Source organism: Amblyomma maculatum, chromosome 5 (assembly GCF_055883805.1).
Source record: "Amblyomma maculatum isolate TAMU_Amacu chromosome 5, ASM5588380v1, whole genome shotgun sequence".
Classification (NCBI taxonomy): Eukaryota; Metazoa; Arthropoda; class Arachnida; order Ixodida; family Ixodidae; genus Amblyomma; species Amblyomma maculatum.
This window is the reverse complement of record NC_139348.1, coordinates 157,924,949-157,942,574: the sequence shown is the minus strand read 5'-3', so window position 1 is coordinate 157,942,574 and position 17,626 is coordinate 157,924,949. Positions and strand designations below refer to the sequence as shown.

The 17,626-nt window shown below is 43.7% G+C and overlaps 2 protein-coding genes across 4 annotated transcripts in view; both read right to left on the bottom strand.

Annotated features, from left to right (window-relative positions):
• Window positions 1–879: 879 nt before the first annotated feature.
• LOC146190095 (uncharacterized) lies at window positions 880–9,270 on the bottom strand. Its single transcript, XM_084604832.1, has 2 exons — window positions 9,032–9,270; window positions 880–3,328 (listed from the first exon to the last, which is right to left on the bottom strand). Exons 1-2 carry the CDS (start codon window positions 9,048–9,050, stop codon window positions 1,155–1,157), a joined length of 2,193 nt encoding a protein of 730 aa, XP_084460958.1. The 5' UTR covers window positions 9,051–9,270; the 3' UTR covers window positions 880–1,154.
• A 5,566-nt stretch (window positions 9,271–14,836) lies between these two features.
• The window catches only part of LOC146190093 (uncharacterized), a 28,198-nt gene continuing 25,408 nt past the window's right edge, over window positions 14,837–17,626 (bottom strand). For 2 of the 3 annotated variants that reach the window (XM_084604837.1, XM_084604839.1), the window contains one exon: window positions 14,837–15,830. In XM_084604837.1, coding sequence (XP_084460963.1) covers window positions 15,676–15,830 — 155 coding nt within the window. In that variant the 3' untranslated portion in view covers window positions 14,837–15,675. The remainder of the gene's footprint in view (window positions 15,831–17,626) is intronic. The other variant, XM_084604838.1, reaches the window with a different exon arrangement.

Here is a 17,626-nt window from a genome sequence, read left to right as displayed (position 1 = left end):
ATCGTCATGACACATCCCTTCGTCAGACCGACATTTGTGCAAGCCTTCTCTTTCCACAAAATTCGGAGAAACTTCGCAATGAACTGTACCTTTTGTTGTACAGTTTCACTTCAATAAAATCATTTATGAGCTTCATCGACGCCTCACAGCACACATTCAACAAACAGTAATGCACCGCGATAGGTTTACCTGCTACGGCAGCAGCAACTGTTGTTTATAGCAGGTTCTTTTTTCCGCCTATTTTAGTGATACTTGTGCTGAATTTGGCACATGACTGGCCTATATTCAGAGTTTCTTATCAAGCGCTCAATGTCGGTGTTTAAAGTGAGGTGTTTCCTTATTGCATACCAAAATCTCTACGCGAAGGCCCATTATTTTAAACGTAGGTACTGATAATTCTATTGAACGGTTCCTCATTGCTTCCCACATTTCCGTCATTCCCGGTGCCGGCGGTGAGATCTGGCAATGTCAGATGTCAGTCTCCCTGCGTCAGTTCGGTCGAAACCTCGGTCTTCGGTGCTATCCCTACAAGCCGAAACGTGACGGTGACACTGTGTCCTGGATAAGCCTTCAATGTCCTCCAGTTTTTTAGGAAGGCAATTTAATCTCCGAAAATGCATGACATTCCTCCTTTGGGTTCACGGCACAGGTGTAAGAGGGTTGCGCCGCAATAAAATTTATATCTACAATAATATTCGAACAGCCACAACTGGCCAATGGCACTAATGGTCCACGTTTTATCAAACTTACTATGACTTTGTGCTCGCATCTTGCTGAATTTTCAAAAACTCACAACGCTTTCTTTATGTTTCTGTGTGATTCGACGAACGACAAGCCACTGAAGCTCGCAGGAATGCCTTTATTCCTTATCGGCAGGAAAGAGCAACGCAGCACTCGGACGTGGCGCTTGTATTGCCCCGATATCATAGTTTTTCATGCGCGTCATAGTGAGCAGGAAGGAACGGTACGTCACGCGTGAAAGAGGGCGTTATCAGCCGAGTAACGTAACAACCGAATAAGTTTTGCTTGGACAGAGCAGTTAAAACGTTTAAATAAAAAAATAACTAAATTTATTCGACTGAATTATAAAAAAATACAGAACCAAAACAAAGAATAAAATACCTCTCCGTTCGTTTCTTTTTTTACTCAGACAGTCACAGTGGAGGTTCCAAGACATCTGAAATTTTAAGGTAAATCCTCACATGTGACCAGCAGTCGTCGCCCAGTTGATCTAACTGCTTTTGGCCGTCTGGGTCACCATCACATTTGACCTTGTCTCTGACGATGCCTGCCGCTCTCATGAACCCATCCATATCGGCGATGTTCAGCAGTGCCCGTCTTATCATTTCCTTGGCCTCACCACAGGTAATGGCCGCTCTGTCTTCAACCATTTCAACGAGTTTCGGATGTCTTGACACGAGCTCCAGTGCCCGCGCGCAATAGGTTGTCTTATCTCCCAGCACGAAGCGAGCAGCACGGATGATTAGGCTCGAGTTGCGCCTCGTCGTCTCTTGGATTGCGAAGTGTTCTTGGTCAGCCTCATCGCAATATGGCACTTGTACATGAATCAAACTGTAGCTGCAAGCTACTATTCGCGCCAGATGTTGTAGAAAGTGAAGGTTGCCCTTGTGACAATTCACTTCCAGGTGATGGAGATATGGGCTGCGCACAGCGGCTTCAGCAAGCATTCTGCAGTCACTGTTGGCCAGGTAGAAACCTACGAGCTCCAACATGGTAAGGCTCGTGCAAGACGAGATCGCTTTGACCACTGTGCTTTGGGCAACGCGATGACCTAAATGCATTTCAGCAGAAAATCTTGCGTGAAGTCTTAGGCGTAGCTCTGTAAGATTGTCAGCCATTTCTATGAACTCGGAGAGGGAACCGTGAACAGTGCTCTCAAAGAATTTTTCATCCATATCCAGGCAGACTGAGCTAGCGTGTCCGCACGAATCGAGAACTCCTAACGCTTTCGGAAGATTCATTTCCGGAGAAAAGGTACTCAGAGACACGGCTGTCACTTCTGGGCAATATTCAAGTTTCGGTATTGAGGTGGAATCTAAATGAATCCTTGTGATCTGCACCTTATCTGTCAAACCGCAGTGACGAATCGTACTGCAGATCGCCTTCAAGTCGCCCTGCGTCGGGAGATTAAGCACGGTCACTTTCAGGAGGGCCTTGTTTTCCTTCAGCGCACGGAAGAAGCAGTGGCAATCTGACTCTTGGAAGCCAAGGAAGTCTATAGTGAGTTCTTTGAGGACGCAATTTTCTTTCAGTGCAGGCTGCCAAGCTTCAGCTGTTCCAGGAAGGCTGGCTATTGACAAGTCGGAATAGTCTGGAAGCTCGTGGTCAGACGTCGTCGACGGCTGTGTCAAGCTCATGACCTTTATGGTTTTGTTCCGAGCAACCACTTCTGCAAAAATGCCCACCTCTTGAGGGCTGGTGAAATTTACAGCTACGGTTAGCTCCTCTAGAGCTGTCATTGTAGAAATAGCACCGGCAAGGCGCTTCATAACCGCTGGATTACAGACTCGTCCTGACCTGAGAGCAAGTCTCTTGAGAGCCGGTTTATTTTTGCCTAGGTACTCGGCGAAACTTGCGAGACTGAAGATTTCATGCCCTACCGCTAGACTTGTGACGATGCGATTTCTAGCAAGGTGGGCTACGAACCTATTCGCTGTCGGCTGATTCAATTTTAGCTCTGCAATGTCGATAGTCGTAAGCCTAGTATCGGGTCGTTTGAGACCGAACACATCCGCCGTCACATAAGAAGGGGACCTGATGCCTCTGGACCGAAATGCCAGTTCTTCAATCTGTTCTAGCGATGGTATTAGCCTGAAAACGAGATCATCGATACCGTCTACCTTACTGGCAATCGCATCGTAGCAACAGACATGCACTTTCTTCACACCGGGGCTGTTAGTCAAGGACTGCCTCAAGACAGGGTTTCTTACGATATCCTCGGTTAGATCGACGTGAAGAAGGCATCGGTGTCGTGTGAACAGCACTACAAGGAGACGTATGGCCAGGCTTGCGGACTTCTGGGTCCACCTTCTTGTGAGCGGGCTCGACACCACGAGCCGTAAGCTGCCGACATCACCTGTCTCGTCTTCCCGTAATTGGAGGCCCAAGTACCACAGGACATCGTTGTAGGCCTGCAGTTGTCCCAATAACTGGCAGATGGGTTTCTCGCGACTCCGGGTGCAGGAAAGCTGGAAGTGACATGGAAGAGCCCTGATGCTTTCCTCAACGGCAACCAGCTCTTCCACGCGCCTCTCTGTTGGGCAAGTTTCTTTTGTATCAGAGTGTCCAGCCCTTGGATGACATGGAGCTGGAGAGAAAAAAAAAAAAAAAACTCCTGTTCACCATGCCGACATCCGGGCAATTACATATTTATGAGGACTGCCTCCGAACGCATGATTCGAAATTCTCTGTTGCTGCCTAAATGCGATAATAACGAAGGAGCCTTTTTGTCCGCAGCTGAGATGTGATGTCGCTAAGAAGGGTTTATGCTGTTGAGTTACAAAATGATAACGGAAAAATTAAACTGGGCAATGTGCTTGATGAATTTAGTTCACTATTTTTACCACCTAGTCCGTCAAGAGTAATAACTCTGTAGAACAGGCTTTACGCATTTTATATGATTATTTTCATTATAGTGCGGCAATGGTTCCGCCATCTCAATCGTGAAGATAGTACGTACCACCACACAAAATGTGGTACAAAAGTCTATTTTTTAATCAGAATTCGTTTATTTTCAGAAGGTTCTGATGGGTCACCTGGGGTAAAGCTGTCACGTCAGCTTGAAAAGGCCCAGTTTCCGATGTAAAACAAGGAAAGGCTTACCATGTATAGTATTGTACAGTCAATATTCACCCGAATAACAAAATACATAATAGCGCAGATATGTGTACTTGTGAAAATTCATTTGTAGCAAGGACATCCATACACGTTTGCAATAAAACTTAGATATGAGGTAATTTGAAATTACATACAGAAAAGCAAACTATAATCCCACAAGTCCAATACAATGTAGACAAACAATCTTATAAATGTAAACATACATAAAGCAAGTGCATTTCTACATTCAAAGGTCTTAGCAGTAAAAAGTCAAGATAATAGGAAATAAATATCAAGTAGTAAAATCTAAGCGAACAAAAAATACGACCGCATTCGATTAATGTTGCGGCTGGTCAAAGGTCTTATTTATCGAGTTTTCGGGAGAATGTGTTTCAAACAATGTAATTTGTACCTGGTGCTGAAACATCAACTCGGCCACAAATTAGAGCTGCTTGTATATACACGAAATACTATCGCTATATTCTAAGGATGCGATCAACGAAATAAACTACTTGAAAGAGGGTGAGGATAAATTAGGTAAGCGTAACATACGAAAGTCGCACATGTTTCGTATCGGGACTATATATCATATTGAGAAATATATTTCTTCTGTTGAAGAAAAGTAGTCAATATTAGTTACTATTTACACAATTCTTTTTAGCTACATCTGAATCTTTGTAACGTTGCCTTTAGCTGTCGTTATTTCGAAAGCACAGCCAGAAACAACACCCTCGCCAAGCCTAATATCGAACACAAGTGTTTCGAGTTACCGCATTTCACGTGGTTCAGAACTGAGAACGAGTCCTGCCCTGCACAAGACAAGTGAAAGTTAAGAAAACCTTGAAGATTCAAGCGCGGCCGCTCTTACCAGCGTGTCTATGAGAAGTAAAAGTTCACCTTTGCAGATGAAGTTCACTTCTCAGAGAATCACTGCAGTCCTGGCCAATTTCGCAGTTCTGGCTGTGATTTTGCGACAAAAAAAGGCCACATGTGTGCTTCTGCCCCCGAAGTGACGGTTTCCGATGTGGAGCGATTTAATTAAAATTGCAATTCTAATATTTATTTACATCATTAAGATGTTAGGGGCGCAGACAAAAAGCTCACTTTGGAGCTTGATTGTGTGCCTGCGCCCCTGTACGTGTCCAAGTACTGGTGCATATATATCTTATTTATTGGCAACAACTTAACTAAATCATTTCACTTGAGGAGATAATGAATGAGACACTGTTTACAGAAAAAAAGCAAAGCACAGAAACATCGATACAATAAATTAAGACATAAGAAGTTGATAAAATTAACGCAAGGAGTTCAGTAATGATGGCAAAACACAGGAGAGCATTTGGCGTCCGTAATTATTCCGTATCTGTGGAATGAACCATTCTTTGAGATTTCCTATGGCATGAGTGTGTTCTCTATGTTCTAGGTGAGCCAACGCCTCAAGGAACTTTCGTTGGACATGACTTCTTTTATGCCGTTTCACTAGACTGGTACTATATAACTCAGGTATTGGAGTTATTTTGAAGGAATTAAAAAAAGGTCTAGTTTTGAAGTCCCGAGGGACGTTTGCAGTGCTTCTTATTGCTCTTTTGTGTATTATATGCAGCCTGTTTGGATTTGAGTGTGTAGTATTTCCTCAGATAGTAAAATAGTAATTTAGGACAGAAGCAAACGTTGAATTGCACAAAATTATCTTTACGTTTTGTGGAAGAAAACAGCGCAATCTACTCAATATGTCAACTATTTTAGATAACTTATAAACAGTCTTATCGACATGTGTTGACCAATATAAATGCTTTTTAAGATATACTCCGAGTCTTTTCACAACAGAAACAATTTATGAAGGCACTGATCAAATTTTAAGCGAAAGGTCTTTATCGCAAACCAATTTATTCCTTGGTCTAAAAAGCACGGCTTTTGTTTTGTTCATGTTATAGATGACCACTGACCAATCGACGCAACATTTAATAGTTGCGGTGCAACAGCAAATTGCAACAGTTAATACATAAAGAAAACAGTGTCTGATACATTAGAGTTCCCTGTGCACTAGAAGGACTGAGCGTGAGCGCGATGGGGCCGCGGTTTCAGAGTTTTGCGAGATGTTGCCGGCGTGTGAATCTCATGTTAATATATCGGAAACTGCCACTCCTAGAATCTGATGTTCTGTTACAATTGAATGTATTGTGGGTTGGAGTCAACAGCGGTCGTCAGACTTACAATTTTACTTCTCGGACACAAAATAATTACTTTTGCTTTTTTCCGGATCAATTTTCAAATGATTAGTCATTGATTCAAAACAAATCTTTCGAGTATGTCATTAGACAGTGAGGCAAGGCGGTTTTTTCTGGGCTAGATAAAAGAATGCTATTATATACGCATTACTAATAAACTTAGCCTCATAATCAGACATGGCAATGTCATTAATATATACATTAAAAAGAAATGGCCCTAAATCACTGCTCTTTTTAAATCCTGTTACAATGTATAGAATAGAGGACTGTCTGCTACCAATATGTACGCACACTGACTTACCCAGGATTAGGCACTGTTACGAGTGCCTTCCTTCCATGTAGGATTTGTTTGTACCATGGATGAATCCTGCTTTGTAAATTTGTACTTGTACTGGGCATTCACCTTAGTATTCCTTTGGAGAAGTCAGATAATTGTATTTAGTCTGTATTTTCGGCTGGCTGAATGAGTCAGTATAGCTGCACATATTAAAGTGTCGATGAAGCGGTGCTCACCAAAAGTAGGAAAAAACGCGAGCTTATTGGTTTAGAAAACATTTTAGTACCGGCTATGCGACATCAGAGATCTTAATGGCTGAAGCGATTTTTGTAAGTCTGTATATGTGACATTCTCTAACAGCTCATCGTCCTGCATTTTTGCCTATTCAAATAACAGTATATCATTGGAAAGGGTATCTGAATACAAGTATTTGGGTATTATTTTCACTAACTTATCTTGGTCAAAGCATATTTATTTAATTTGGGGTAAAGCACTTAAGGAGTTATGCCACCTGAGACATAACCTAGCTCAAGGTCTATGTTAAGTAAAATTATTAATGTGTAAATGGTTAATTCTGTTCATACTTGATTATGCTTGCATTATAAAGAATCTTCACAAAGTAACAGATATCTCCAACATCAAAAGTGTAAAAAAAAAAAGGGTTTTCGTTTCATTTGTCACCAGTATCGCCGAGAGTTTTCGCCCACTTCCGCCTTTCCTTCATTGCAGCTAACAACATTATCAAGTCTCCGGCAAGTAGAATCCTTATTTTTTTTAATTGTATCGTACATGCTCATTATCGGCTTTCATCTATTAGTTAATCTAGCGCATCGCACATCCACAAGGGACTACACCATGGAGTTAACCTCAGTCCCCATTTTTCTAGAAGCTACACGTTTCAACACAGTTTTTTCCCTTTTTACGATCGACTCGGGCATGGAACAAGCTACCTCGTTCATATCGCTCCCTTCCATTGCTTAAAAGTTTTAAAGCAATCAGCCACTGTTGATTATGGTCTTCACGAGCACAATGCAATCATTAGTTGGTTTCTGCGTTTGTTTGATTGTTTGCTTGCTTGTATTGTTGATTCGCATCCTCCGATTGCTATGCATTTTTGTAATTTTTAACATTTGCACCCCATTCCCCCCCCCCCCCCCCCCCGCACACACACTCCTGCCATCGCTCCAGATGGAGCTGCAGTAAGTAAAAATAAATAAATAGGTCACCCTATTTTTTTTTTTTTTTATCTGTTGAGCTATGTTCTTGGACATCATTTTTGATTGTTGGACAACTGCGGAGCATTGTAAGATATTGTTATGCACTTTCTTATGGGAATAGTCCAAGCTTCCGATGCTCCAAAAATGTTTCCATTTAAAGCTTGTCCTGCTCTCGCACCAAGCAACTGAGGCAGTCGCAGAAGTCTGATGGGCCCGTTTCAGATAAATATATCGTGAGGCGACTGAGGAATACCTCATTTTAAATTTATGAACATACTATTACGTGAAGGTCAGATTGGCCTAACCGTCTGATGAATGCATATATTGCTACTTTTTACTGCGCTTCAAAATGAGGACATGAGAATGGCGTAAAAATCATTTCGTACATTTTTGACAATAGGAGGGAACTACAATCGTCACGAAGAAAGGGATAGGACGATATATTGATTGTAGCCGCTGAAACCTTCGTGTGAAATGCAGAAAAATAACTGTATAAATTGCTTCCACTTGGGAAATGCGCTTGTCAAGAATTTCTCTGTGCAAACATTAGAGGGAGACGAAATAAAAAAAAAAGGAGCACAAAACTGCCAGATGCCGGGCTAGTTGGTACTGCATAATGATATAAAACAGCGCAAGAAACGGGACGAAACACGGAGGGAAAGAAACACGGTCACCGGCGTGTCCGTGTTTCTGTCCTTCCGTGTTTCGTCCCGTTCCTTGCGCTGTTTTATATCATTAAGGAGCACAAGCCGAAACCCACTCCGGCTTTCGGATTCACGGTTTAACTTTTGTTTTTTATTTGCCAGTAGCGCTCCCGGGCAAGTAAATGGTAGAAAGTGCGGCATCGAGCATAAGCATTGAGTGTACAAACGTCCCTGCTGTCTTTAACGAGTCCGGTACAACCTCCTCACTAATGAAACTCAGTGTATATTCTGCGTAAGTGATAACAGCGTGTTAAGAAAGATGTTAAAAAGAAGTCCTCGCATTTCTACTCAGTTCCAAAATGACGCTCCCAGCACGCTTTGTATTACGCGGTCAAACTCGAAGTCCCCTTCGTTTCTCTGCCTTCCCCCAGGTGACGGTAGGTGCCCTGCTCGCAGCGCACGACGCACTGTTTACTACCGCGCAGTTGTATTTCCGTATGAAGTATGGATGCGCCGAACATTTCCAAAACTTTTCTTTCCTGTTCATGTCACTTCGTTCGGGCTGTGCATTCGCCTACTTCTGACATTTTAGTGAATTCGGCTGACTGGCCTCTAGCACACAGGATGAGATAGGCTGGGTCATTCCTACCGGTGGAAGAGCTGACAGCTAGGAGACGATAGAAAATGCGGTCGTTTCTTTAGAAAATGCTAGTGGAAATTGCATCCCTCTGAATGTGGCAGACACTTTTAGTCCAGGAGACGTCCCTCTGATAAACATCAAGACGACGTAACACAGTACAAAGTTGGAACAAAAATCAGTTTACTCACAGCTTTTTTTGTTGCCCATGAAGGAGATACAGCGCAGGCAGAAGAGGTCGACCGACCCGTTCGAGCCAGGAGAGAGAATCTGATTCGTAGGGGAAAATTGTGCAGCTCATCAAGATGCACCTTATCAGCCAGTCGTGGCTCGTGCAACAAGTAAATTTTGGAAGGAGTTCAGAGGGGATTACAGGCACAGCGCCGGAGTCATGTGACCGGCTGCCGTATACGAGCATCGTGTTGACGTCACGACCTCGCGCTGGCGTCCCAAATGAAGAAGACAACAAAGAAAACGATGGCGCAGCTGCTCCTGCTACTTCGCGCTCCTGTGTGGCTTTTTTTTTTTTTTTTTTCCCCCACTGGCTAAAAGATCCGAAAAACCGCAGCGAGACGCGATGGATACAGGGGAAGCCAAACAGGTGATAATTGGAGGGATTTAAAGGTAGGCAGTATGTAAACTAACGCCGAATCGCGTTAGTTTAAATCACAAATGGACTTGAAATAAATTGGAGCTTAATACAGGTGATGTTAAACGTACAAATGAATTACTTTGTTTGATTGAAGCGGAAGTCGAATTAGGACAGTCCTAATTGGTATGGTTTAGTTTCTTCATATGGTTTAACGTCACAAAGCGACTCATGCTATGAGGAACGCCGTGGTAAAACGCTGTAGAGATTTCGACCATTATAAGTTCTTTGGCTCGCGCTGACATCGTACAGTACCGAGGCATCTTGCTTTCCGCCTCCATAGAAGATTCTACTCTAACGAGCTTTCGCTTTATTGTACAGACTTCAAATATTTAGTGATAAAGCATTCGCATGCTTATTTAATTTTTACATAATTATAGTAGATATACCGAAATAAGCGACACGAATAAGTTTCAGTTTTATTACATAAAGTTGACTGGCGAGTAGTGGCCCTTCAGATGAGAACGAGTCCGCAAACGGCTGTTGTTTAGTGGCGGGTTCTCATTTCTACGCAACAGGGTGATCTTTCGGCTCAGTGGATTAACGTCTGGCAGTTATATTGCAGCCTCTTTGCTAATTCATTTATTTAGCTACATGTAAGCAGGGGGTTGTATTTTCACCTTACACGCGTTGCGCATGGAAAAAACTCAACTTGCGCAAACTCTACATACCTTCCTTGCCAAACAGTCCTCATGCCAGCTTCATTTTTTTTTTTTTTTTTAAGCAGCATATATGCGACCGGAAGCTTTACGTTTTATTTTTCTGCTGAGAAGGGTTGGGGGTGAGGGAGAGGGCGCTGCATGGCCTTACACAATATCGATAGGGAAAGCTTACGGCGCACGTGTGCTCCGGCATGAATTTTAAGCAGCGCTGGCTCGTGATACGATATCCTGGTGTTTAAAGACTGGAGGGAGGCACGTGCTCGCTTTGGCTTCTACGGGCAATTGAGGCGATGTATCTATGAAAGTTTACTTTGTACATGCATCTCACGAACGCGTGAGGTCAGTAATATCGATATTTAGAGCTGGTCTGGAATTCGCTGTTAGCCGACTTCGAAACGACAAGCTAACGATGGCCTCCATGCGACGATGTTTGGTACGTTATGCAAATGGCAAGCGTTAGTTCTGATGTTAACGTTATCAGTTTTCATGAGTGTTGCCAAATGAATTAAAGAAACGAGTTGGAGCTACGACAAGCTACTCTTCAAATCACGCCTGGAAAGTGCGTTGCTCTGTAGCGCATTGCGGAAAAGTTTCTAAGTAGCCGCTAAAAAAAAGTTTCTCATTCAATTAAGAGGCGATTATTATCTGAAGACAGAGTCTGGTAAGAATATAAATGCTCCATGGGACAATTTGTATTCACTTATATTAGAGATTTGGCATCGTGCTTCAACTAAATCCAATTTGTCCCAGCTCAATACATTCCGGAACCAAAGCTACATAGATACTAAAGCGTTAGAACATTATATATATATATATATATATATATATATATATATATATATATATATATATATATATATATATATATATATATATATATATATATATATATATATATATATATATATATATATATATAGTTTTTTGACGAAAAAGGTACTTCACTGTGCTACATTTGTTGTTTTTTCTTGCCTCCAAACATCACGCATGCATGCCAAGGGCATGCTTTCATCATCCCCCAAAAGCAGCAAAGTTTATTTTTAACTTTTTTCTAGGAAGCTTAACAAACATTTTACTACAAAAGCCAGCACAAAAAGGGAGAAGCTCGCATATAAACAGTCTAGAAGGAGGAAAATAGCTGCAAGATCGTATACATAGAATTAAAACCGAGAACCATCTACGCTCATCTCAATCAAACACCGTGCCCGCACTTCCACAGGCCCATAAAGCGAAGATGAATTAGAATCTTCTCAAGTAGATTTTGGGAAGAAGAAGTTGGCATCTGTGCATTTGTATACCAGTGCTGGGAGACATCGAAAAACGGGCAGCATTGTTCGTCAGTGAACTTCAGAAATTTTTATTAACATTTACCTATGTTGTGCATACGTGCGTGCATGATTGCGTTCGGGATCTACCGCTGGCCGTCATTAAAAGTTATGTCGTTTTGTAGAATTTCTCTAGATACCTTCGGCTTTGTCGGCTTTAAATAAAGGGTCCTCCCATTGAATAGGCGAGAGGCTGTTGAGCCAGATGACCGCCTGTCAATTCTGGCGGCAAATGACCGTGTTCGATGCATGCAAAACGCAAAAGGCGCCCAAGTGTAGTTCGAAGGACTTTTCTTTATTGTTCTTTTTTTGCCGGGGGAAATAACTTGTGGCTCGGAGAGAACGCTTTATTACAGGAGGCTTTGCGTAGTATGTACAGAACGTTAACGTGGAAGCATCGCTAGCGTACACAATTTTCTGAAGCTAGCGTGAAACCTTTAGCGGCCTCCTGCTAATCGAGAGCTGCTCGCTTCTGCTCAAAAAGTCGTTGCGGCCCTGTTTGACACTATTGTCACTGCCTTCCACTGACTGACCTCACTTCGACGATCAATTTGAGGCTGTAATTTAGCACTATTTTGGACGCACACTCTCGACTCCGATTTTTCAACTCTTAGGTACGTCTGCAACAGCGCAAGCCGGTGCATAACTGGTAGAGATATAAAGAATGGGTTCGGAGCCTTGTGACGGTGTATTATGTATTTCAGCAATTGGATACGCGATTCACATCAATTCAAGAACATGCTTCCATCATTCTATGTCATCTGAAGGCAGATACACTTGGTCTAACGCGTCGCCTCTGCATTGCTCGCCGCGCTGCCAGAGGCGATCACGGATGCCATGTCTAACATTTTGTACTTTGCATTCCTTTAAAGAGACTAACCTACTTGGTGTACCCTTCCTAATGGACATACATTACTTGGGCAATTTGATGCGGCAAATATGTGTTACTGTATTACGCCATTGAGTATAGAGCTCGTTCGGTCGAAAATGTGTCTCCGTTATGTTATCTTATATGAGGTGCACACGTTGTTGTTTCGAATCCTTCTTCCAAACATGCCTCTACCTTTACAGTCAGGTGGATGCTAAATGGAAACCGGATTGGTATGACACCACCCTTAACGCTGCATAAAGAACATTTAGTTAGTTTAATTTATGAGCTTTAACGTTCCAAATTGACTCAGGCTAGGAGAGAAGCCGTTGTGGAGGGCTCCAGAAATGTCGACCGCCTTAGGTTCTTTAACGGGCACTGACATCGCGCAGCACACGGGTGCACTACTTTCCTCCTGCTTCGAAAAACGACCACCGCGGCCGGGACTCGATACCGCATTCTGGGGCACAGTAATTGGGCACCCTGACCACTACCACACCACTGGGGGATAAAGAAATTTTGAGTGATAATTTCAAATTAACAAAGAAAAGACACTTATTAGTAGACGCGCTTACAGGAACATTGGGTTGATTCGCCTTACCTATTTACATTGAATCGACACGGATGTGAAAGAAACTTTAGGAGCGTCGATTAAGCGAATTACAGGCACTTTCAATTACATCACTGTGTGCTTTTCTTTACCTGAGCAGCACCTCTAGAAGGCCGGTGAACCAGCCTCCTACTGAATCATTATTCTTTGTAGCATTTCACCAGGAGAGTTACCTGCGTTTTCTTGGTAGAAAAATTTTACACATGTCAAGAGAACGTACTAGTACGCTCAGTCTTCCACAAGCATTCTTTTTCCGACTACGGGTGTCGATGCTACCAGCAAGGACATACATTCCTACTAAGATGTTTGTGCAGTGGCTTGAAATTGCCGCCTGCATAATCAGCCGCAGATGAAATTTTTACAGGCAGCAACAATATGTTCTTCTGCACACGAACATTGTAACGAGCTCTTACAAGAAAATTTGAGATCCCAACGTGCAGATTAAAGTTTTTGTCTGTTGGAAAAACATCTGTTTTGCCTTATTTCTGCGCACTGACGAGAATATTCTGTCTGCGGTAGAGGCGTCTAATGGAGCGAAACGCCGAAAAACTATGATGATCGACCATTCTGTCCCAAGCGCAGTGCGATTTTAATTGTGTCCGGAGTACGCGCTGCGCACGTCGAACCTCATTGCAGGCTAGTTTATCTTGTCACGGGTGTCTGCTACTCGTCATCTTCGTGTCTTTGTCAAAAGCGCGGGGTATAGCGGGTTATTTTATTGGCCTAGTTACTTTAAACATAAATATGTTCCTTTTGTATTATTTCAGCAGCTGTTGCCATGGAATAAAGGGAGCAAGAAGCCCTTGCAGTGATCGATCAGTTCTGCTCACCGGAAAGAGGAGTGGTTCTCTGCATCCTACTAAAAGAAGACGTTTTAGCATGATGTCATTATGAGTCTCGTTCAGCGGAGAGTTCGCCACAGTCATCAGCGTATAGAGAAAATCGATATTGATCGCAAAAGCCGTGATCTGAGACAAATTGATCCAAACAATATATAAATTCTGGTATTATGCTTACAGCGGCAATCAGCTGTGAATATTTATTTAGTAGTAGTAGTAGTAGAAGACTTTGTTGAGGCGCAACACTTAGGCGCCTAATACATCGATGGCCTGCTGGACGAGATGGCGCTGTTCTTCTTCACCCTCAGCACCAAGCCAGTCCACCCAGGTCCAGATAGTATGGGAAGAATCTCGATTGCAGTGCAACCGGACATGAAAATAGGCAGTGTGAAAGGTTGGCATAAGGGGAAGGGCAGTTTGGGCATGATGGATCACGACGGAATTTGTACACATATAGCCGTGCAGGGGTGATGAGTGTATTCAGCTGTATCTGCCGAAAAACATGAGCTTCCCGAACGGAGAGATTAGGATGAGGGTCGAGGTAGACCTTGCGGTCTAAGCGTGCAGCTTTGTACTACTCGCTGATGGTGGCGCGAAGAGGCAGTCGCGACCCGCCCTCCTAAGATCTTGGCCAGGCGATGAACGGTGCCCGGTTGCGAGTTTCACGAGCGAGCTGGTTCGCCAGCTCATTGCTGTCAATCCCCGAGTGCCCAGGTATCCATCGGAGGAAGATAAGCAGGGCTGCAGCGCAACAAGTGCAACCTCGAGCTCCGTGGACAGATGATGTGTTAGACTTTTATATTGAATGGCGCGCACGGATAACAGCCTGGGAGTCGGTGTAGATAATATACTGAGGCACAGGTGGGAGAGAATGGAAACTTTGAATGACATGAATGATGGCGAGGACCTCAAGTGAGATAATATCCGGAGGGTGGAGAAAGGGGCTGCTAGTGTGTGTGACAGGGGTAGATAGACGAAGATGAAAGAGGACCTGGCTTCCGGACCTGCGAGGGGCCGCCTTAGAGGCATCCGTGTAAGCGACTCCATGGGTATTGAATGGCGGACTATGATGAGAGGCAGCAGCATGTCGGCGGCCAGCATGCAGGACCGGCGACCATATTGGCTGGAAGAATGCAAATACAATTTGTCAAGCTGCAAACAGAATTTTGTTGAGATACGAATCGACCTCGGTGGAGAACATGTCATCCTTGGACGACGTTCATTAAAACTTGTGAAAGGCAAGCCTAGTGAGTATTGAGGCAAATAAAAAGAAAGGTTAAAGGGACGAGTGTTCGTGTATGAGAAGTGATCTGCAAAGAGCACCCCAGACCTCTGAAGAGGCCCAATGAACCTATTCAATCATGCCTTCAGGCTTATATGTATGCGTATTTTTTGCTTGCTGATACAAGTAAATTATTCGAACAATATTGAAAACCTTCAGATAAATCCGTCAGGAACTTCGGCTTGATGTTCTGCATCAAATTTGCCGCTGTTAGGTTCTCCTCAGCTTGCCAAACATGGAGCCTGTATTCTTGTGTTGAGAGCGCCATAAACGAAGCGAAGTGCTAACATAGACCTCAGTTCTCATAAACTGTCACTGTCTCATTAGGTTGACATAATTAAATAATGCCTTGCAGCCTTGAATCGTGTCCGTGCAGCGTCCGCTTCTCTTTTCTTCCCACTGGAAATTCCGTGGCCTAATATGCCAGCTGTTATTTGCTGGGGGCTCAACCCGTGTTTTTATTATCATAAAAATATTTCAAGTCGGCAGATGAGGCAGTCTGCAATAACGTTTCCTACCAGGTGCAAGCAAGAAACAATACCCTCCATCAGCTCTTTAGGCGTCTGGCGGTATAGCTCTATTTGGGTCATTGGCTTCCTGTCATCGATATCGCTTAATATCCGCTGTGGAGTTGAGCTGGTGAGTTCTCTTTTGTTCGCTGGCCGCATGACACCGGGAGGGAACATAGTGAAATGCGGAGTAGTAATCCTTGTTCACAACGTAGTCCTCGCTCAGAGCTGAGATGTCCGAGCATCCTGCACAAATAGACCCATGCGTCAGTTCCTGAGCGTCCCTATACTGATTTCGCGCAATAAAACAATAACAAGAAATGTTTCTGATCCAGCTTGAGCAGTATGAACAAATCGAGGGAAGAATTTTCACATGTGTCTGGTTTAACCGCATTCGTGGACGAGCAAGGACAGTTTGAAGCGAAAGCTTCCCTGCGCTAGGCAGAGCCGAACTTCGCGTGGCTGATAATTTGACCTTCAAAGGGCGAGGGAGGGGCGAGAAAGACGTTCTTTCTATATCTTATCACCGAACATCATAAATTATTTGCAATGCTTTAGCTATGATCACGTGGCTTGGCCACCATCTTGAATCTGGGAGACACGGAGAATCGTACGAAAAACAGGGAAATGTGAGTAATAAGAGCTAACGCTGTTAAAAAACGCGCATTAAAAAGGAGGTGTTACAAAGGCTGTCGCTGTAGCACTCATAGCTTTTTCTCTATGCCTAGGTATACTTAAACCCTCCTAAATTATTCTTGCACGACCTCTTTTGAAACAAAGAGTATACTCTGCTGGCCATCAAACAATCTTTTATTACAGGAAAGCAGTTGAAAGAACCCTGAGGTCGCTTAAACCTTGCATCAAAAGTACAACGCGACACTGCCTTTCTCTTTTCTTCTTATTTTTTTTTTTTTTTGTACGCTGCTGCAGAATTGCATACATAAGATTCTTTGTCACACACCCCTTTAGGAGCCCTCTCGCTCGCTTGGACCAACGAACCTATAGTCTTATACCTCTGTCACAGGAATGCTTCCGATCCTCATTGAGCTCGACCTGCATTGAAGTTTTCAAAGAAGGAATGCAGTATCTGGTGCTAGACGGTCGCTTTGAATGGCCATTGAGAAAGTTCCTTCGTGTGCGTTAGATGACGTCGAGGGCGGCGACGCCTGCTCTCGAATGTGCTTGAAAACTCAAGAGCGATCGAGTAAGGCGCTTCGAGCCAAGCAAGCTCGGGCCCGATTGCATTTGAAAGTTGCCGTGTGACAATATCGATCTCGTTTAATTGAATGCATATCGAGTTCAATGAAGGTTGAAAGTGTTCGTGTGGCAGAGGTATTGCTGCTCATTTTCCTTATCTATTCGCACCGACTGGACAGGCGCGTGAAGGGACACTAATGGAATTCCTTAAGGAGCTTGCGGGCGCCATCAATTTCTTCCTTGCGGGCTTTTAGTTAGATTACTTTTATAGCCGATCCTGAAGGCAGATTTTCCATGACAGTACAGAGTCTTTGCGCCCTATAGCTTTGTATCGGCCATCTTTAGGGGTTTCTTGACACTAGCCTTCGACTGGTTGGTTGGTTGGTTCATAGGAAGGGAAAGGCGCAGTATCTGTCACACTTGCTCTGTGGACACCTGAACCGCGCCGTAAGGGAGGGGATGAAGGTGGGAGTGAAAGTGGATAGAGAGAAAGGGGAGCCGTAGTGGAGGGCTACGGAGTAATTTCGACCACCTGGGGATCTTTAACGTGCGCTGACATCGCACAGCACACGGACGCCACTTCGTTTCGCCTCCATCGAAACGCAGCCGCCGCGGTCGGGATCCTCGGCGGCTGCGTTTCGATGGAGGCGAAACGAAGTGGCGTGTTCATTAAAATTGCTTCAAAACTTTATTTTGTTTTAATTCGCACATCAATGCTTCTTGCATGGCTTCACGCTAAGGCGATGTTTGTTCTTTGGCCTGTGAATTGCCGCCTGTCTCAATATGCCGAAGACCACCGATCATTGCTTTATTCTGTGTTGTGATGCCATCTTCTGGGATGTATT